The sequence below is a fragment of the Gouania willdenowi genome, chromosome 15 (genome assembly GCF_900634775.1).
Source record: "Gouania willdenowi chromosome 15, fGouWil2.1, whole genome shotgun sequence".
Classification (NCBI taxonomy): domain Eukaryota; kingdom Metazoa; phylum Chordata; class Actinopteri; order Blenniiformes; family Gobiesocidae; genus Gouania; species Gouania willdenowi.
In genome coordinates this window covers 34280183-34298093 of record NC_041058.1, presented here as the reverse complement: position 1 = coordinate 34298093, position 17911 = coordinate 34280183, and the positions used below count along the sequence as shown (strand labels likewise).

Genomic DNA, 17911 nt, shown 5'->3' with positions numbered 1-17911 from the left:
ACTTTGTTCATAGTTAATACTGTCTTCAAAAAAAACATTTTTCTGATGCAATAGTTATTTTATTTTTTATGTTTTATTGTGTATTAGTTTTTCACTAGTGACATAAAAAAGGTGGAACATGAGAAATGTGTTTAAAATTAATATTAAGTTAAAAAAAAGAAGTCACATAAATAAAAATTGTTTTATATCCCAAGAAAGAGAAACATTTATACTATAAATTTATAAATATAGAGCTTATTACTATACCATATTTACCTTTCTATGTGATGGAGTTCCTGATATGTTGGAAGATGAAAATAGAAGTAAAATAAGGACACACCCCCCTCACTACATTGTTTATATCTCAATTAGGATTTATCCGATCAAACTAAAAAGTTACAGTGTAACTATTGAATAATCACGGAACAATTGGTCAAAATTTCAGGATTTTTTGAGACCAAAGTGCATGGGTAATTTATTGAAATGATCATCATTCACGTCAGCATTTAGAACAATGACCAAACAGAGCATTAACACAGGTCAAAACAAAAGCTTTGGTGCGTTTTTGTAGTCATTTCAGGCCTCCCACTTTTCTTGACTGCAGAAAACTGAGAGAAAAAATGGAATTTATATTCCGATTCTGATCTATATGTTTTTCTTAATTTTTAAAACCTCCCAACTCTCCACTGAAATCAAAATATTTCCTTAATTTTCATGTATTCTATACCTTCGTGTTTAGATGTTTGTAGAGTTTTGAGATTATTTTGTTACATGTCGTGGATTGGGCGCACGGTGGATTAGTGGTTAGCATGTCCGCCTCACAGCAAGAAGGTCCTGGGTTCAAGCCCTGGGGTGGACACTTGGGTCCTTTCTGTGTGGAGTTTGCATGTTCTCCCCGTGCTGCGTGGGTTTCCTCCGGGTACTCCGGCTTCCTCCCACCATCCAAAAACATGACTAAGGTTGATTGGAGTCTCTAAATTGCCCATAGGAGTGAATGAGTGAGTGAATGGTTGTCTGTGTCTGTGTTGCCCTGTGATGGACTGGCGCCCTGTCCAGGGTGTACCCCCGCCCAGCGCCCTATGAGAGCCGGAGATTGGCACCGGCAGACCCCCGCGACCCTGATGAACGGGAATAAGCGGGTTTGAAGATGGATGGATGGATGTCGTGGATTCACATAATGACAAAAATACTTTGAAAGCACTTTTCAGGTTTTGATGGAAATAGTGTCTAACTTGCAGGTATCTGTAAAAGTCATATTTCTTCAATCGAAATGTATTTTCCAATGTGACAAAATCAATAATGTCTCCAAAATTAATAATTTGTAGTCAATCTTTATCACTCCAGTTTATTAATCTGCTGTCAATTTTGCTTGTTTTGAAATCCGAGTCGTAGGCACACCACCACATTAGTTTTTGTCAAGTCGTCGTTTTGTGTTTCATTGTAATTTGTAATAATGTTTGAGTCATTTTGTCAATTTTTATTCATCAGCTTTTCTTGTTTTTTGTTGGTACATTTTTTTGTATTTCTGTTTTCCTTTTGTGTATATTTCTGTAATTCTATATGTTTGAGTCATTTTGTTTGAGCAATGACTGGTTCAGGGAGTGTGAACTCTACTAAAAACCAAGCATGGAACTCATAAGTCAATCTGTGTACTCGTACTTTGGTTATTTTGTTTTAAAACCAAATCAAAAAAACCAATAAATGGTATGGTTCATCTAAATCTTGTTCTGTTTGTGAGATATTTGGATATTTACGAGAGCTTCACGTTTTAATCTCACCACACAGAAGGATCCACAGATGGTGGCGGACTTTTACTCTGCTGTGTTTGATAAAATGATCTTGTATCATGTTGTCCAACTCACACCGATGGTAAAGAGGTGTTAATTCATGTGTCGACGTTTTGTTAAAGAGTTATTGATGCTGAAGGTCTGAATCTGTGAATATCTGCCAACTTAACCAAACAGTGTCCATATAGTATCCAGATAATCTGGTGACTGACTATGGACTGTGAGGAACAATAGATGTTAGAACTTCTGCCATTTGACACTTTTGCAAAAACAATTACAGCTTTTCTGAGGGCAGTAAAAATTTGCATTTTGCATGTTTTAATACCGCTAGACATTAACAGCAGCCGTCAACACACACGGAAGTTGATCAAAAGAAACGAGGAGCACCAGTAGATTCATTACACTACCTCTGGTTCCTTTAACACATTGACTGCCAAAGACGTCTAAAGACGTCAGTTGTGTTTTTCAGCTGGGGTTGCTAGGAAACAGTGTGACGAAGCTCTCCCGTGAATATCCAGCTTGTACAATGATGTAGTGACCAACTGGTGACATTTAGGTGGCAGCAGCGCACCTTTGGATGAGAGATCACCCATGATGGGTAGAGCTCAGAGGAGAGGAAAGGAGTTTACAGGACAGAAAATGGCGCTATGAGAGTTTATGCTGAAGCTCACAGTGGCGCACACCTCGACCAGAGCATGTGTGGAACCAAACTGGACTATTGAGTGTCGCAATGGTTTGAGAAAACAATCAGAAAAACGGGGCAAGCGCTGACACCCGGGAGAACGAGGAAGTTGTGTGGAGAATGACGGGGAGAGAGACTTGGAGGAACTCCAAAATACAGTAAGAAATCCATTCAACTCTGACCTAGACAGTAAAATAATAATAATTGTGCCATCAAAAGCCTGGTCTCAGTATTGTTTTCGTAGTTTTATAGAAGGAAACTAATGTTGAGGTGTCACTAAAGCAAAAATGCCTCAAAGTCACTAATAAATTTTTTCAGAAAAAGATGTTTTTCTCAGCTTTTTATCACAAACTGGCGATTTGGGTGAAACTTATCTATATTCAGCTGCTGATTACGGAAAAACAAAACAAGCTAGAAACTTTTTTTTTTTTCTGGTGAAAGTAGAGAGTCTAATCTTTTAGAATCTGATTTCAGACTGTCATTGTACAAAAGTCTTGAAAGATCAGTGAAAATCATTTAAAACACCTGGCAATATGGGGTTGGCTGCTCTGAAAATGGCTGGCAGTGAATTAATTAATCACATCGTGCATGTTTTAGTTAACATCCTTTTTTTGTTTAGATTTATGTATTAATAACATTTCTATTCACCAGTTCATCAGTAATGTGACTTATGCATTGATCCTATTTTTGTCAAGCAATAAAAGTCTGCCCCCCTGTGTGTCCCCTCTGTGTGGTGAGTATAAAACATGAAGCTCTGACTCTAGTTTTCCTTAAATATCCAAATATCACACAAACAGAAAATTTAATTTCAAAACAAAAAACACTGCTTGTCTGTTTTTTTTTTTTTTTTTTTTTTTCTGTATTTCAATTTTGGTTTTAAGTCAGGAAAACCAAATAACTACACCGTTTATTTGTTATTTTGATTTTTGGTTTTAAATGCCCAAAGAATGAACAGTACATGAATTCAAGTCAAAGGCTGATCAGGTATTATCTTAACCCTTGTGCACTGCTTTAATATTACATACACGTGTAGTGTACACAAACAGTCCATCTGCAATAAAAATGTGCTACATCATTATTATTTTTTTACTTTCACTGCATCAGATCTTTTTACCTACTTCAGACCTATCCATAAATATAAAATGTATTATTATTTTCAAACTGTTTTTTTGTTTGTATGGAATTTTTTAAACTGCAAAAACACTAAATGTGCAATATTTCCAAATATACAATGTCAAGTGAAATACTTTTTATGAGAATATTACAGCCTTGACCATGACAATAATTAATAGCAGATTGGATTTTAAAGCATTATTATCTTTGGCACAAGGACAGTTTTAAAGAAAAAAATAGCACTTATACACCCTGTGTACACAAACGGTCCATCTCAAAAATGTTCTGGTTGGTAGGGGTCTTTATTTTAAAGGCATGGGCTTAGAACTATTAGGTATTCATTGAAAAAGCATTATAATATAATATAATATAATCATAATTACAGTGTATGGAAAATATGTCCTTACAATGGGACTCAATGGGGCGAATTTGATGATGATGTTACTAAGTGTTAATATGATACATAATATACAGTATCTTCTTTTCTATACACAGGACTTTGGAATTAAGCAAATAAAGATGAAAAAACAATAATGACAAAATTGTGTACAACAAGCCTTAAAAATGACCACAATACTGAGCGGCAAACAAATAAAAACACTTTTGGTCACAAAGATGCTCCGAGGGTTAAGATCTCATGTTCTCTATGATTAATGATTCCAAAAAACGACGGGTTCACTGACCCCAACTGTCTGGTCTCGGGATCCGCTGATGATGAGTTGGTCTTTAGAATCCAGACAGTTCACCTCCTGGGTGTGTCCACACAGCTCCATGGAAGCATCACTGGTCCTACTGTGGACCAGGATCTTTCCATCACTGAAACACACAAACACACATTCAAGCTTGAAAAAAGTTCAACTCATGTTATAGAATGGGATCTTTAACATATGACACACACACATTAATATATTAATATTAGAGGTGGGGGGAAAAAACAATTGAATGAATTAGAGAGACTTTGTAATTAATTCATATTAACAATATTTAGACAAGAGAAGCAACATTTCCATTTCAAGTGGATTTTGAATCAATGAAAACAATAAATGAGTTTAAACTATTAAATAGTGTTTGTTATTTCCATCACTGAGCGCTAACATAATGTGTAATATGTTTTAAGAATATTATAATTGTATTGTTCACAAAACACAAACTTACATTTAACTAATATATATTTCTTTCTAAAACAAATGTGTTTTTGTATTTAAATAAAAAAACATTTACTGTTACTGTCCACTACTGCAGGGGTTCTCAACCTTTGGGGGCATGACACACTGGGAGGGGAGTTGCCAGATGCCTTCAACAATATAACATTTTTTCCTTTAAATTTGAGTTAAATTTTATTGAACCAAAATTGTCAATTTTTCATCAATTTTTCTTGCCATATTGTTGCTCCTTTTAATGCATGTTTGCTACATTACCCACATTCCTGCCATTTTTCCCCCCTTTCTGGACATATTCAGCACTTATAAACCCTTTCCACCTAATGTCACATACTGTATGTTGACCCATTATTGACCCCTTAATGGCCCATGTCACCAGTGACGTGGCTGAAGGCAAAATCAGGAAAAAGACTGTGGAGGCCAGTAATGTTCCAGCTTTGTTGTGTGTTTGGGTGCCAGAATAAACGTTAGTGGACGTAATTAAAGTTTTTTAGGATTCCAGCCGACACTTGTGCTCAGAAAAAACAAAGACAATTGTGGTTTTGCCTCCAGGCTAAGCCCCGCCCAACAAAATACGTCACAATGTTTACAAACAAAGGGTCTATAGTCACTTTTAAACTCCTTTAACCATATTTCATGCTTATTTTTGCCAATTTAACCACATTCACCATTCGTCATGACCATTATTTGCCAGTTTAAACTACTCCAATTTACAACTTTTAATCAATATCTGTGGTTTTTCAAATCAAATCCAATTTCACCACCTTTTACTCCATTTTGGTCACTTTTAACCTATTTTATTTCTGATTAAAACAAGGATTTACATATTTAAATTGACTATATGCTATGGTACGAATCTATTTTTTTTTACCTTCCTCCACTGATCAAGTGCGAGTCCATGAGAGTGAAGCAGCACACGTCTCCCTGCTGGCCTGAGTAGACATCAAACGGGCGTGGCTGTAGCCTCCTGGACACTTTGTGTAAGCGGTACGCTTTGATATCAGAGGCCTGAGACAGAAACAGGGTATCTCCATCCAGCTGCAGCCATGGCAACAGTCTGGATTATACAAAAGAAGACGGTTTGAATTCAGTGGAAATGGCTGACACCCACAGCCCAACGTAATACCCACAATCCTCAACAATAAACACAAAGCAAAGGAAGAGGATCAACAACAGCGCTACAGTGTCCTGATAAGACTTTTTTAATTCCAATACGATACCGATATTGACACTTTGAGTACTGGCCAATACTGATATAAAACCGATACAATATCAGCACAAATCAAACACACTTCAAATGACTTATTTCGTTACGTGGAATGTTAAAAAAGATTTGATCAAATAATATCAGGGTCAATGACACGTAACGCCTAAATATTCTGTCCAACTGCATTTCTTTAAGTTAAAAAAAAAAAGTTTAAATGCATAAAAATATACTAAATATTTAGTATGTAGGAATTTTTCACAGCATAGAATGACTGCGTGACGCGCAAGCGAGCGCCACTGGCGTGGAAAAATTTGAAATGTATAATTCTCTGAGGGCCAAATTTAGTGAAAAATAAAGCTTTTTTGTCTTTGTTCCAGCCTTACTTTAAAGCTAAAAGTTATCTGATGAATGGGTGGAGGTGATGATGAATGTAGTTATAGAGTTACTGTTGGTATATATATATATATATATATATATATATATATCAAACATGAGTTGCGCGCGCACGCACGCACGCACGCACGCACGCACGCACGCACACACACACACACACACACACACACACACACACACACACACACACACACACACACACACACACACACACACACACACACACACACACACACACACACACACACACACACACACACACACACACACACACACACACACACACACACACACACACACACACACACACACACACACACACAGACAGACAGACAGACAGACAGACAGACAGACAGACAGACAGACAGACAGACAGACAGGTACCAGACCCTCATGAGCACCAGCTGAACAGTATTGGTCATGGATTCCCTCATTTCTTTTTACACAATAATTACTTATTTGTTCTATGCTTTCATTTCAAAGTGCAATGACACAATAAACTAAATCATTTTCAGTAAAAAAACTGGAAAAGTGTGGTGTTCTAAAACTAGTAGTGTAGATACTGTATATAGTTCGTCCACTAATAAATACTCACGCACTGTAGAGACAACAAGTAACATTTGAATCAAAAGACTGATTTCAAGATGTGCTTTTCAAATTTATATGAGGTATTATGTGGGACTTGCAGTAATATTGGAACACACACACACCAGAGGACACACACACACACAGAGACAGACAGACACACACACACTAGCCCGACAGAACACAGCCTAAACCCGTTTGACCAGAATGAAGCCGATAGTTTTTTGAGCCTGAACACGTTTCAAACGGACGTGTTCACATCCATGCGCACGCATCTAGAATGATACACTGTGAGTTACAAACATGATGAGCAGCTTCATGTGTCACTACATCCAGTTGAAGCTACACTGTTTACATTAGATGGTGATTTTCACAGTAAGCAGGCAGAGGATGCACACAGGCAGCATCGGGGGCAGCTAAGTGACTGCACGGGTCCTCAGGTAAAGACGGAAACATCTGAACAAATCGCCTGTATTAAATAGACGATGCAGCTAATGAATGTGTTTCTGGGTTTTTCAGATTAAAAAGAGAGTCTAAACAACCCATGAATGCCTGGAAGTTTTTTCTATGTCCAAGTGTGCAACAATTATTACGACGGTACCGATTAAAAAAGGAAACAACTACAGAAAATCATCCCTACGTTGCTGAAAAATGAACGTAGGGGGCGCCATTCTTCCTTAGGGGAGAACAATAACAACAACCTGTTCACTTAGATTTTATTTTTTCATTAATTTTCAATGTTACTAAATGACTTCTGTAGTTTATTCTGTTATTCAAAGTGTCCAAATATCATGTGGTGCAACTGTCTGGCCATGACTGCTCTTTTAAAAAAATCTTTAAAATGACTCTAAATCTATTCACATTTATGTTCTATCCTTTTCTAAGTCTATTATGGTCCTGTAATAGATTTAGGAGTATTTATAGATTTCTATATTATACGTTATTGATCCATTAGTCAAATAGAGAATAATCAGCAACAACAGGGATGAGAAATACTGACCTGTTTATTATTAATCAATGGATTACAAACAAACAAAATCGATAATCATGATTTTATTATCATACGATTATGTATTGATTCTTACATTTCCAGAAATTGATTATCAAATTTTTCAAATTATAATAAAAAGCTGATGATTCCTGCTGATTTGGATATTTTATTGACACTATACAACATTGAAGGTGTTATTCAATTCAGCAGCTCACTGGAAGATCAATAATCAGCAATAATCAAGAATCTAATCGATTATTATTAATAAATGAAAAAATGGTTTGTAATTGAATCGAGACTTTAATAATCAGAATCAAATCAGGAATATGGGATAGTTTTCTAACATTACAAGAAAATTCTACAAAATTCAAATCATTTCTGCTGCTTGATCTCAGGAGGGAATGATTATGAAATGAATAAACCAGTACAACAGAATTACACAAAATGACACCAAACACACTAAAACAGCAACACAAATACACAAAACAAACTCATAAATACATTATGTGTGTAAGAATTACACAAAATAACACCACAAAATTACACAAATGACTCCAAAAACACATAAAAAAACACTTAAAATGTAAAAAAAACCTTTTATTCTGTCCTGTAATAATGCTCAGATTATTCATTATTCTAAATGTTGAGATCAATGGTGAAATGGTGAATGGTCAAGTTAAACATTTGATTTATTGTAGTATTTTATTTTATATTGTGCATTGTTTAATTTGAATGTATTTATTCTTGAAAGCATTAATATTAATTTATACAATACAATATCTTGATTTTAGTGAGGCTAGTAAAGAGTCAGAGCTAGAAATACAACATATATTATATATACAATTATGAGTATTAATAAAAAGCAAAATCATTTTTTTCAGTGTTCAGCAAATAATTGTCATTTCTGTGCATTTCTAATTCATATATTAAGGTAAAAATCTTGATCAATATTTTCACAGCTCATTATCACCAAAGCTATCTGTGTTTAGTTTTGAAATATATGAAATGATAATTGCACAGTACGTTGGTTTACTTACTTGAGTTTCCATTTGAGAGCAATGGTTTTTTTACAGATGCCTCCGTACCAGTTGAGAGCAATTCTCACTCTGTCCTTTAGAGGAATGTGAGGATATCTGCAGGAAAAGTTATTTAACATCAGCTTATGAACAGATGGCATCAGAGCAGGTCAATGATCAAATGCTTATTGATAATGATAATGATCATGAGAAGCCCATCCTAAATATAATGTTGTCGTAATGGTGTGGATTCACTAACATCTTAAATAATGCATGTTCCTCACCTGCTGCGAGGGTTTCACTCAGATTGCAGCAATACTTTGTGCACGTGCAGACATAGTTAAGACAGCCCTATTTAAAGGAGCATATAGTCAGTGCATCTTATTTTGAAGTCATACCTGTCAAGTATCCTGTTTTGACCGGGAAATTCCTTTGTTTTACCCCTCTTTCCCACCATCTTCCCATATTAGTATTTTCTCGTAAATATCCTGTATTTTAATGTAATAATAATAATAAAGATGTCTTACTAAACTGAACGCTGTCACTATCCTCGTGAGAACTTCCACCTGAAATGACCTGAGTGTCAGTTCTCATGAAATTAGTGCTGACAGCAGCAACAAACCCAGAAACAACTCAGAACAGAGATGATGAATGAAGACGTTCTGGTGATAAAAACAAAGAACTGGTGTAAATACATTATAAAATGTAACATAGAGTTTATTATCATAAAGACCATCAGGATGTGACACAGTTACACGTTCTGTTAGATTAATAACTGATATTTTAACGTCTACCACAGCAGAAGAAACACGTAAGTCACCATGAAAAATCATCCAATCACAAGCTCCACAAATATACACTGTTTATAAAGTGTTAAATAATGTAAAGTCTGTAAAAAATGTGTCTAATAAGTCATTAGTGAATATCAGAGAATGAGAAATTATAATAAAATATATAATAAAATAAAATGTTAATGTCTAACTTAAAGACAAGCAACGTGAAATAAACAGTAAATATGCAACATGTTGATTTGTATATAAACTGTAAGTATATTAAATAAACACATGTGCTTAATATATCCATCTATGTTTTTATTTAGGGTGTTTTATAAATTAGGAATTAGGCCTGGGCGATATATCGAGATTCAATATGTATGTAGTTTTCTATTTTATATAATAGCTTATTTTGTATCAAAATACTAGTTTTAAGAGTCACTGCTTTTACTTCTCAGAACAGAGTCTTAACTCAGAGCTTCCCCATAACAAGCCATATTACATATCACTCACACATGCTGTCCCGTACAGGAGAAAAAAACAGAAGTGTCACATATTGATCAGCTGTTTGTTAATAAATGAGCCTGTGTAGCAGATTATAATCACATCATTGTATTTAATAAGTGGTTGATAAGTGGGTATTTTAGATTTATTGTACATCTATATTAAAATATAAGGGATACTGGAGCTTGGTTGGGGGTGGGACGACTTGTAGTGGGCGCCAGAAAATTTCCCTTATTTTTAAATCCAAAACTTTACAGGTATGTTTTGAAGGTGGAGCGTAAAGAAGAGCTGAGTGCACAAAAGTGAAACATTATATTTGATGCAGCAGAAATGGAGACGTTGGTAGAAGAAGCAAATAAACATGATTAAATTACAGCTGAAACATGTCAGTGTTACCAGGAGAAACATGATATGGGAGGAAATGAGTGATAGAGTTAATGCTGTGGGGAAACTAGGAGAACAGCAGCTGAAGTAAAAAGAAGATGGCAGGATATAAAGCACAGAATAAAGGAAAAAGTTGCTTTTAATAAATCATCAGCTGCTGTGAGAAATGGATCAGGTTCAACTGTCACTGTGTCATATTTCCTCCATACAGGACCTCATGCATGCTTTTAATTGTAAATAGTTCCTTAATCTTATACAAATGTGCTGCAGTATAATGTCACGTTCACACCAAAAGCGTCAGGTGTATATTCACAACACATGGTAAGCACGCTTCTCGAGAGCGTCAGAGGTACCGCTGTGCGTCCTGTGCCTCCTGTACGGCGCGTTTTGAAGGTTTCCGCGCAGTGGGTGCTTTTAACGTGCGTCCGGTGCCTCCAACGCGGCCGACGCTGGAGTTGGGATTGTTGAACTTTTAATATTTAAAAAAAACACCACCAGAGATGGACAGGCTCTTCTGCTGGAATAGAGCGCCTGTAGTTGGGGTCCTGGTAGGAGATGCGAGCACCGATGTAGGTCAGCAGGTCGTCAAACTGGGCACGGGAAAGACAGAAGTAGCGCTGATAACAACTGTTGTCCGAGCACAGCTACGGTGAATCCAGAAACGGTGCTGAGGAGCAAATAAAGCCAAGTCACTCTCTGGATAATGTAGAGCTGATGAACGGGAGTCAGAGGGGGCGTGTTCAGAAAAGAACTCCAAACTTTATTCTCCAGTCACCCACACTTCTCTATAACCCTCTGACATCACAGTGCACACGCTGAGTCACACCAAAACACATCCGACCTGAAACACAGCCTTCTCATCACAATAATGTTCTCCACCACTTCACAGTCACTGAGTGAATTATGAAAGTAACTGATCACCACAATATCATCCATTGTAAGAACAACACCGACAACAGAGAAGCCCCTCCCCTCGACCCGAGCGTCTTCGACGCTGGTGACAAGCGTCTGTATTCAATGAGCACAAGCGTCCAACTATGTGCGTGAGGCACGATTTTGACGTCCAAAACGTTTTTGGTGTAAACGTACCAATAGCTTTTTCACACTCTCAGAAATCTCACTCTCATTCAGTTCTCACGCATGCGTTCAAAAGGTCGAGAGGTATAAACTCGCCTTGGCTGACAGAGATTTAGATCATTGTTCCCGTTGGAGCGTTGATTCTTTGAAAGAGTTTTTGTGTAAATGTGGTTTCGGTCTCTAACGCAGAAAAACCGAGTTCGCTGCTAAAGCTAATGCCGCACACGAGCTGAAAATTCAGGTTTTTACTGCTTTTCAAACTGTTTCACTTATCAGCCTGTCCAACTTGTGCAAATTTAATTAAAATAAAACATAATAAAATAATCATGGACCTGGTTAGTGAATGGTGGACGTCTTAAATTCACCTTTTCAAAGTAAGAACTCATGCTGTCCTTTTCACACTCGGAAATATCACTTTATCATCAATTATAATAAAACCTTTCATTTAGAAGCGCTTTTCAAAAACTCAAAAACACTTGAGAGTTGTTAAAACAACTACACAAGCCAGAAGAAGAACATTAAAGGTAAATACAGAAAATACATGTTACTTTAATACCTTTTCTAACATTGGTTTTACAAGGTGCTCGGATACGTGCATCATTCCAGGGTAGAGTCCAAATTCCATCCGCTGGAGACCCAGGTAGTCTGTGTTTTCATTCACCAAGAGTCACCTGTGTGGAAGCCAGAGAACTGCCCTAGCTTCCTTACTGCTGCTGGGCTGCTCCGTCGGTTTTCATAAGTGCTTTGATCAGCGAAAAGTGTCATCAGTAGAAAAACTTGGACATCTCCTCAAGTCTGAATATGTGTAATATTAATAATATAAACACTAAAAATATCTGGAATAACATTACAAACGTTGTTAGCTTAGAAATATCAACAAAGAGAACGAGCTTGTTTACGTTTTCATCCGTCTCGACCACAGACTGCAAAAAGAATAGACGTGATTGTCCTCCATAGTTACCACTAAACGTTCTTGAAGCCAAACTACGGCGCAGCCATCTTGCAAATTTGACGTCATTAGGAGCCAGAGTCTGTGCACTAGGGTCCGGCGGGAGGAACCCTGGTAACACGCCCCGCCCATTTAGCGTACTACCCAATCATCGGCTGTCAATCATTGTCATACATGATGTAAAATCCCGTTTTTTAACCTCAAATAACTTATTTAGAACAAACTTCACAGAAAAATGAGCACATGAACACAATGTAAGGTCATAACTATTGATCACAGCAGAGTTTAAGTTTGGAAAAAAATTGTGACAAGTATTTTAACTTTACAATTTGACCCACATCCCATCTGTTATCATTGAGGAGGCGGGGTTTAAGACCTATACTGCAGCCAATCAGCAGGGGGAGCGCTAAAGAAAAAGCTTCACTTTTGGAGGAGCTTGTCTAGTCCATTCTTTGTACAGTCTATGCTCTCGACCTACGACCCCCAGATCGCGCATGCGCAGTTCCAGACTATGAAAAGGCTTATAAACAGACATGCTGTAAATGAGCCAGAGTTAGCGAAAAGAGGCTAGTTTTCATCTGCTGTCCCTGGATAGATTTTACTTTACTACATTTTAAAAGAAGTAAAGTAATTCATTACATTTCTACACCCAACCATTACTGAGTCATTTTTTTTTGTTTTAAAATAATCAACAGACTTTGTGAAACTACAAAAAAAATTAAATGACCAGACAAAAATCAAATGTATAACATCATAGTCGACCAATCAGATTAAACGTAATGCATCACATCATAGCCGACCAATCAGATTAAACGTAATACACGGCACCAAAAAGGACGCAAAAGTCTCTATAAAAAAGAACTGTATATTTTGACAAACCTCTTATTTTATACAGATGACTTTGTGGAAAATTAAAATACAATTGTGGTAGATTTCATCTCTTCTTTTTTAAGTTTCTACATGAGATGTTTACTGTACTAGTACAGTGCCTGTCAGAAGTATGCATTCATGTGGAAGCATAAGGGGTATAATTGCGTATTTTTGTATCTTTCTGTTGTGCTTTTGTGCATTTTTTGTATAATTATAGTTTTTTGTTGCCATTGCAGTGTGATTCTGGAATCTTTTTGTGTATTTTTGTATCTTTTTTAGTGTAGTTTTGTGCATTTCTGTTGTTATTTTGTGTATTTTTGTATATATATTGAGTTTTGTGTATTTTGAGTCATTTTTGTTGTTTGTTGTTTGGTGTATTTTTCTGTAATGTATGTATTTTGGAGTAATTTTGTGTGTTTTTGGAGCCTTTTTGTATATTTTTATGCATTTCTGTTGTCATTTTGTGTACTTTTTGTATAAATATTGTTTAGTTTTTAGTTTTTAGTTTTATTTTACTCATTTAGTATATTTTTATTATAAAAGGTGTGTGTGTGTGTGTGTGTGTGTGTGTGTGTGTGTGTGTGTGTGTGTGTGTGTGTGTGTGTGTGTGTGTGTGTGTGTGTGTGTGTTAGCCATCTCCTCCGTGCGTTATCTATCATACACACACGCGCGCTTCTTGCACATAAACCATCGCAGGTTGTTAAGAGAGACACGGTAACTACGGTAGCCAGTTAAGTCAACTATTCATCATCATGTATGTCTATGCTGTACAACCTCTCGACAAACAGAGAAAGTTTGTCACACCAGTGCCACCACTGGATAAGTTTGTGTAGAGCCCTGATAATAATAAATATGTTGATAGGGACATAATATTAATAGTGAAAGTAGTAATAGTAATAAAAGTAATGTTGTAATGATATTAATGGTAATAATTGCAATAACAAAATAATCATGTATTAAAAAGAATATTAATATTAAACAATATTAAATAATAATAAGGTAATATAATGATAATATAGCAATGCTAACATTACAATGAGAACACCAGTAACTATAATTAAAAAATATATATTAATAATGAAAAAGAATATGATGGTAATTATAAGAATAGCAATAACTTTGTGTTTTTGTTTACATCGTAGCTGCTAGCATCTTTCTTAGCACATAGTAGAATGTGAGAAGAAACACTCACCATTGCGCAGAACAAACAATAATCATAGTGGACTCATCCGCTCACAAAAACGTTACATTCCTCTGTCTGAAGAAGCAGAATGTTTGCGATAAGGTAATGACCATCAGCACAGGCACCGCCCACACTCATGGAGACGAAGGAGGAAGTGAAGTCTGTGACCCGAGATTTCAAGTAAGTTTGGAATCACGGGAATAATATTAAGTAACTTTGAAATATTAACTTAAATGACTTTTAGCGGTACAAAAACCTTTTTAATATCGACCCAAACAACTGCGACACGGTGACGTCATGAACCCGGAACCGGAAGTGGCGCGCTCTTACCGAGGGAGCCGTCATTATAAAATTAAAGTTTTGACCGTTTTGCGTCACCAAATTACTCCAAAATAACAGATGCAGACACTCGGGGTATTTGGAACGTGGATGAATAGCAGTTGATTCACAGTTCATCTGTTTCGCCTTCAAAAAGGATACCGGAAGTCGTCTCTCAACATATGATGCGCTAGCGCCCCCTCACACCCTGAGGTCAAAAGCTGAATAGGTTTCATTTCGGGGCCGTCCAGAAGTGAAATAAAATTAAAATAAACATTTTTGAAATGACCAAATTACTCCAAAATAACAGATACACACACTCGAGGTATTTGGAACCCGTGGACCGAGTTTCAGGTCCGATTGGCAATGCGTCGGGGAGATAATTGCTGCACACACGCACGCACGCACGCACGCACGCACGCACGCACGCACGCACGCACGCACGCACGCACGCACGCACACACACACACACACACACACACACACACACACACACACACACACACACACACACACACACACACACACACACACACACACACACACACACACACACACACACACACCTCCCTTGCTTTTTAAGTTAGATGTAAGGGACCCGTACCAAGATTTATTACCAACAATAAACATGGGGGTGAAAATAACTAGTAACTTTTACTCTGATTACTATTTAATTGAGCTACTTTTAATTGTATTTTAACTGTATTTTATGTACGACTTACTTGTACTTGAGTAGATATATCAGTACTCTTTACACCTGTGTGTGTGTGTGTGTGTGTGTGTGTGTGTGTGTGTGTGTGTGTGTGTGTGTGTGTGTGTGTGTGTGTGTGTGTGTGTGTGTGTGTGTGCGTGTGTGTGTGTGTGTATCTTACATGTCAGTCCCACTTCCGTCCACTCCACTGTTCAGCAGCTGTACAGCGACCTTCTTCCACACTGAGTCTCTGCTCACAAAGCGACTCAAACTCCTACAAACCAGTGAGAGTCGACACAGAGACCGACAGTCTAACAGAGCCGTGATGTGGTACAGGACGTCCTCTGGCAGCTGATGAAGCTGCATCATCCTCATCCTCATCCTCAGCCCGGTGCAGCCATAGTGCAGCTATCAGCAGGAGGTAAACACGAAAGTACAGTCCGCCATGTTGACGGCGCAACGCAACCCGGAAGTAGGGCTCACGGGGATCCCGTAGCGTGATGACGTCAGACACACGTACCGGCGCGCGTTCACATAATAAAAAACATTATATTCTAGATTTTACCAGAGGTATAAAAATTACTGATAAATCCTACTCAAGTAGAAGTGCTGTTACTTGATTTAAATTATACTTAAATACAAGTACAAGTAAGTCATACATTAAATACTCAAGTACAAGTAACAAGAAAATCATACTTAAAATAAAAGTTACGAGTTACTTTCACCTCCACGTTTATTGTTGGTAATAAATCTTGGCACGGTTCCCTTGCGTACAGTAAACATCTCATGTAGAAACTTAAAAAGGAATCTTGTGCATTTTTATTTGTTTTCCACAAAGGTATTTGTAGAAAATAAAAGGTTTGTAAAAATGTACAATTATTTTTAAAATAAAATAACAACAATTAATTCAATTTTTTAAAAAAGTGCATTACGTTTAATCTGATTAGTCAGCTATGATGTGATGCATTACGTTTAATCTGATTGGTTGGCTCTAATGTGATGCATTACGTTTACTCTGATTGGTTGGCTATGATGTCATGTATTACGTTTAATCTGATTGGTCAGCTATGATGTGATGCATTACGTTTAATCTGATTGGTCAGCTATGATGTGATGCATTACGTTTAATCTGATTGGTCAGCTATGATGTGATGCACAGGGGCGTTTCTAGACCCCCTGGGGTCCCTAGGCAAGAAGGACTATGGGGCCTCCCGGCCCCAGAATAATGATGAATGAAGTCCAGGATGACGCATCAGTAAAGAATACTTTATTAAATAATCACATATAAAATAAATAACATAGCTTTCTAAACTAAATGCAAACTTTACACATAATCCTGTATATACAGTAAATGCCAAAAAAACACAACTGACGTGCAAAATTTTAAGTATGATAAAAATGCAACCCAGCAAAAAAATAACAAAAAACAAGGAACTGAAGTGGAAAGTCAGAGTACACTAACCATAAACATTGGATTTTCTAACCATTTCTCATGACTGTGACTGGGACTAACTGGGACAAACTTTTTTATAATGTAACACATATCTTACACATTCTCACTTACCACTATCATGTTTTAATTTTCATCCTCTTCTTGTTTTATTCTTCTTTTCATGAGCCCTGATGATATGTCTGCTTCATTTGATCTGTGTGTGTTTGATAACATCAGCATGTTGATGCAGGGACTGGTAGTAGTGGGGCCCCATTAGGGAGGTTCCTGACATATCACTGTAATGTGTCCGTGGGGTTTCAAGTTGTGTCACTGATATCTGCCGTCTGTCGGGGTCCCCTACTAGCAACTAGCCAGTGACTACTCAGTAAGGGCCCTGTGCAGGGGATTTTTGATGCACTGTCACTGCAGCGTCTCAAAGCAGTTTTATTGTTTTGTCATTGAAATTGACTGTCAGCCATCCCTCAGGGCCCCCTTCAGCTCGGGGCCCTAGGCAATTGTCTCTGTTGCCTACCCTGTTACAACGCCTCTGGTGATGCATAACATTTAATCTGACTGGTCGGCTATGATACTATGCATTACGTTTAATCTGATTGGTTAGCTATGATGTGATGCATAACGTATAATCTGGTTGGTCGTCTATGATGTGGTGCGTTACGTTAAATCTGATTGGTTGGCTATGATGTGATACATTGAATCTGAATGATCGGCTACAGTGACGTGCTGTCAGGGTAGGCAAGGTAGGCAGTGCCTACCCAAGGGTGAATTGATATTTTGATAATTTGTTTTAATTATAATA

General features: G+C 37.1%; 1 protein-coding gene across 4 annotated transcripts in view; it reads right to left on the bottom strand.

Annotated features, from left to right (window-relative positions):
- The window catches only part of fbxw4 (F-box and WD repeat domain containing 4), a 79755-nt gene extending 63637 nt beyond the window's left edge, over positions 1–16118 (bottom strand). For all 4 annotated transcript variants that reach the window (XM_028468144.1, XM_028468145.1, XM_028468146.1 and 1 more), the window contains exons 1-4: positions 15844–16118; positions 8935–9030; positions 5593–5778; positions 4245–4377 (exon numbers count right to left, since the gene is read on the bottom strand). In XM_028468144.1, coding sequence (XP_028323945.1) covers positions 4245–4377; positions 5593–5778; positions 8935–9030; positions 15844–16043 — 615 coding nt within the window. In that variant the 5' untranslated portion in view covers positions 16044–16118. The remainder of the gene's footprint in view (positions 1–4244; positions 4378–5592; positions 5779–8934; positions 9031–15843) is intronic.
- Positions 16119–17911: the final 1793 nt, after the last annotated feature.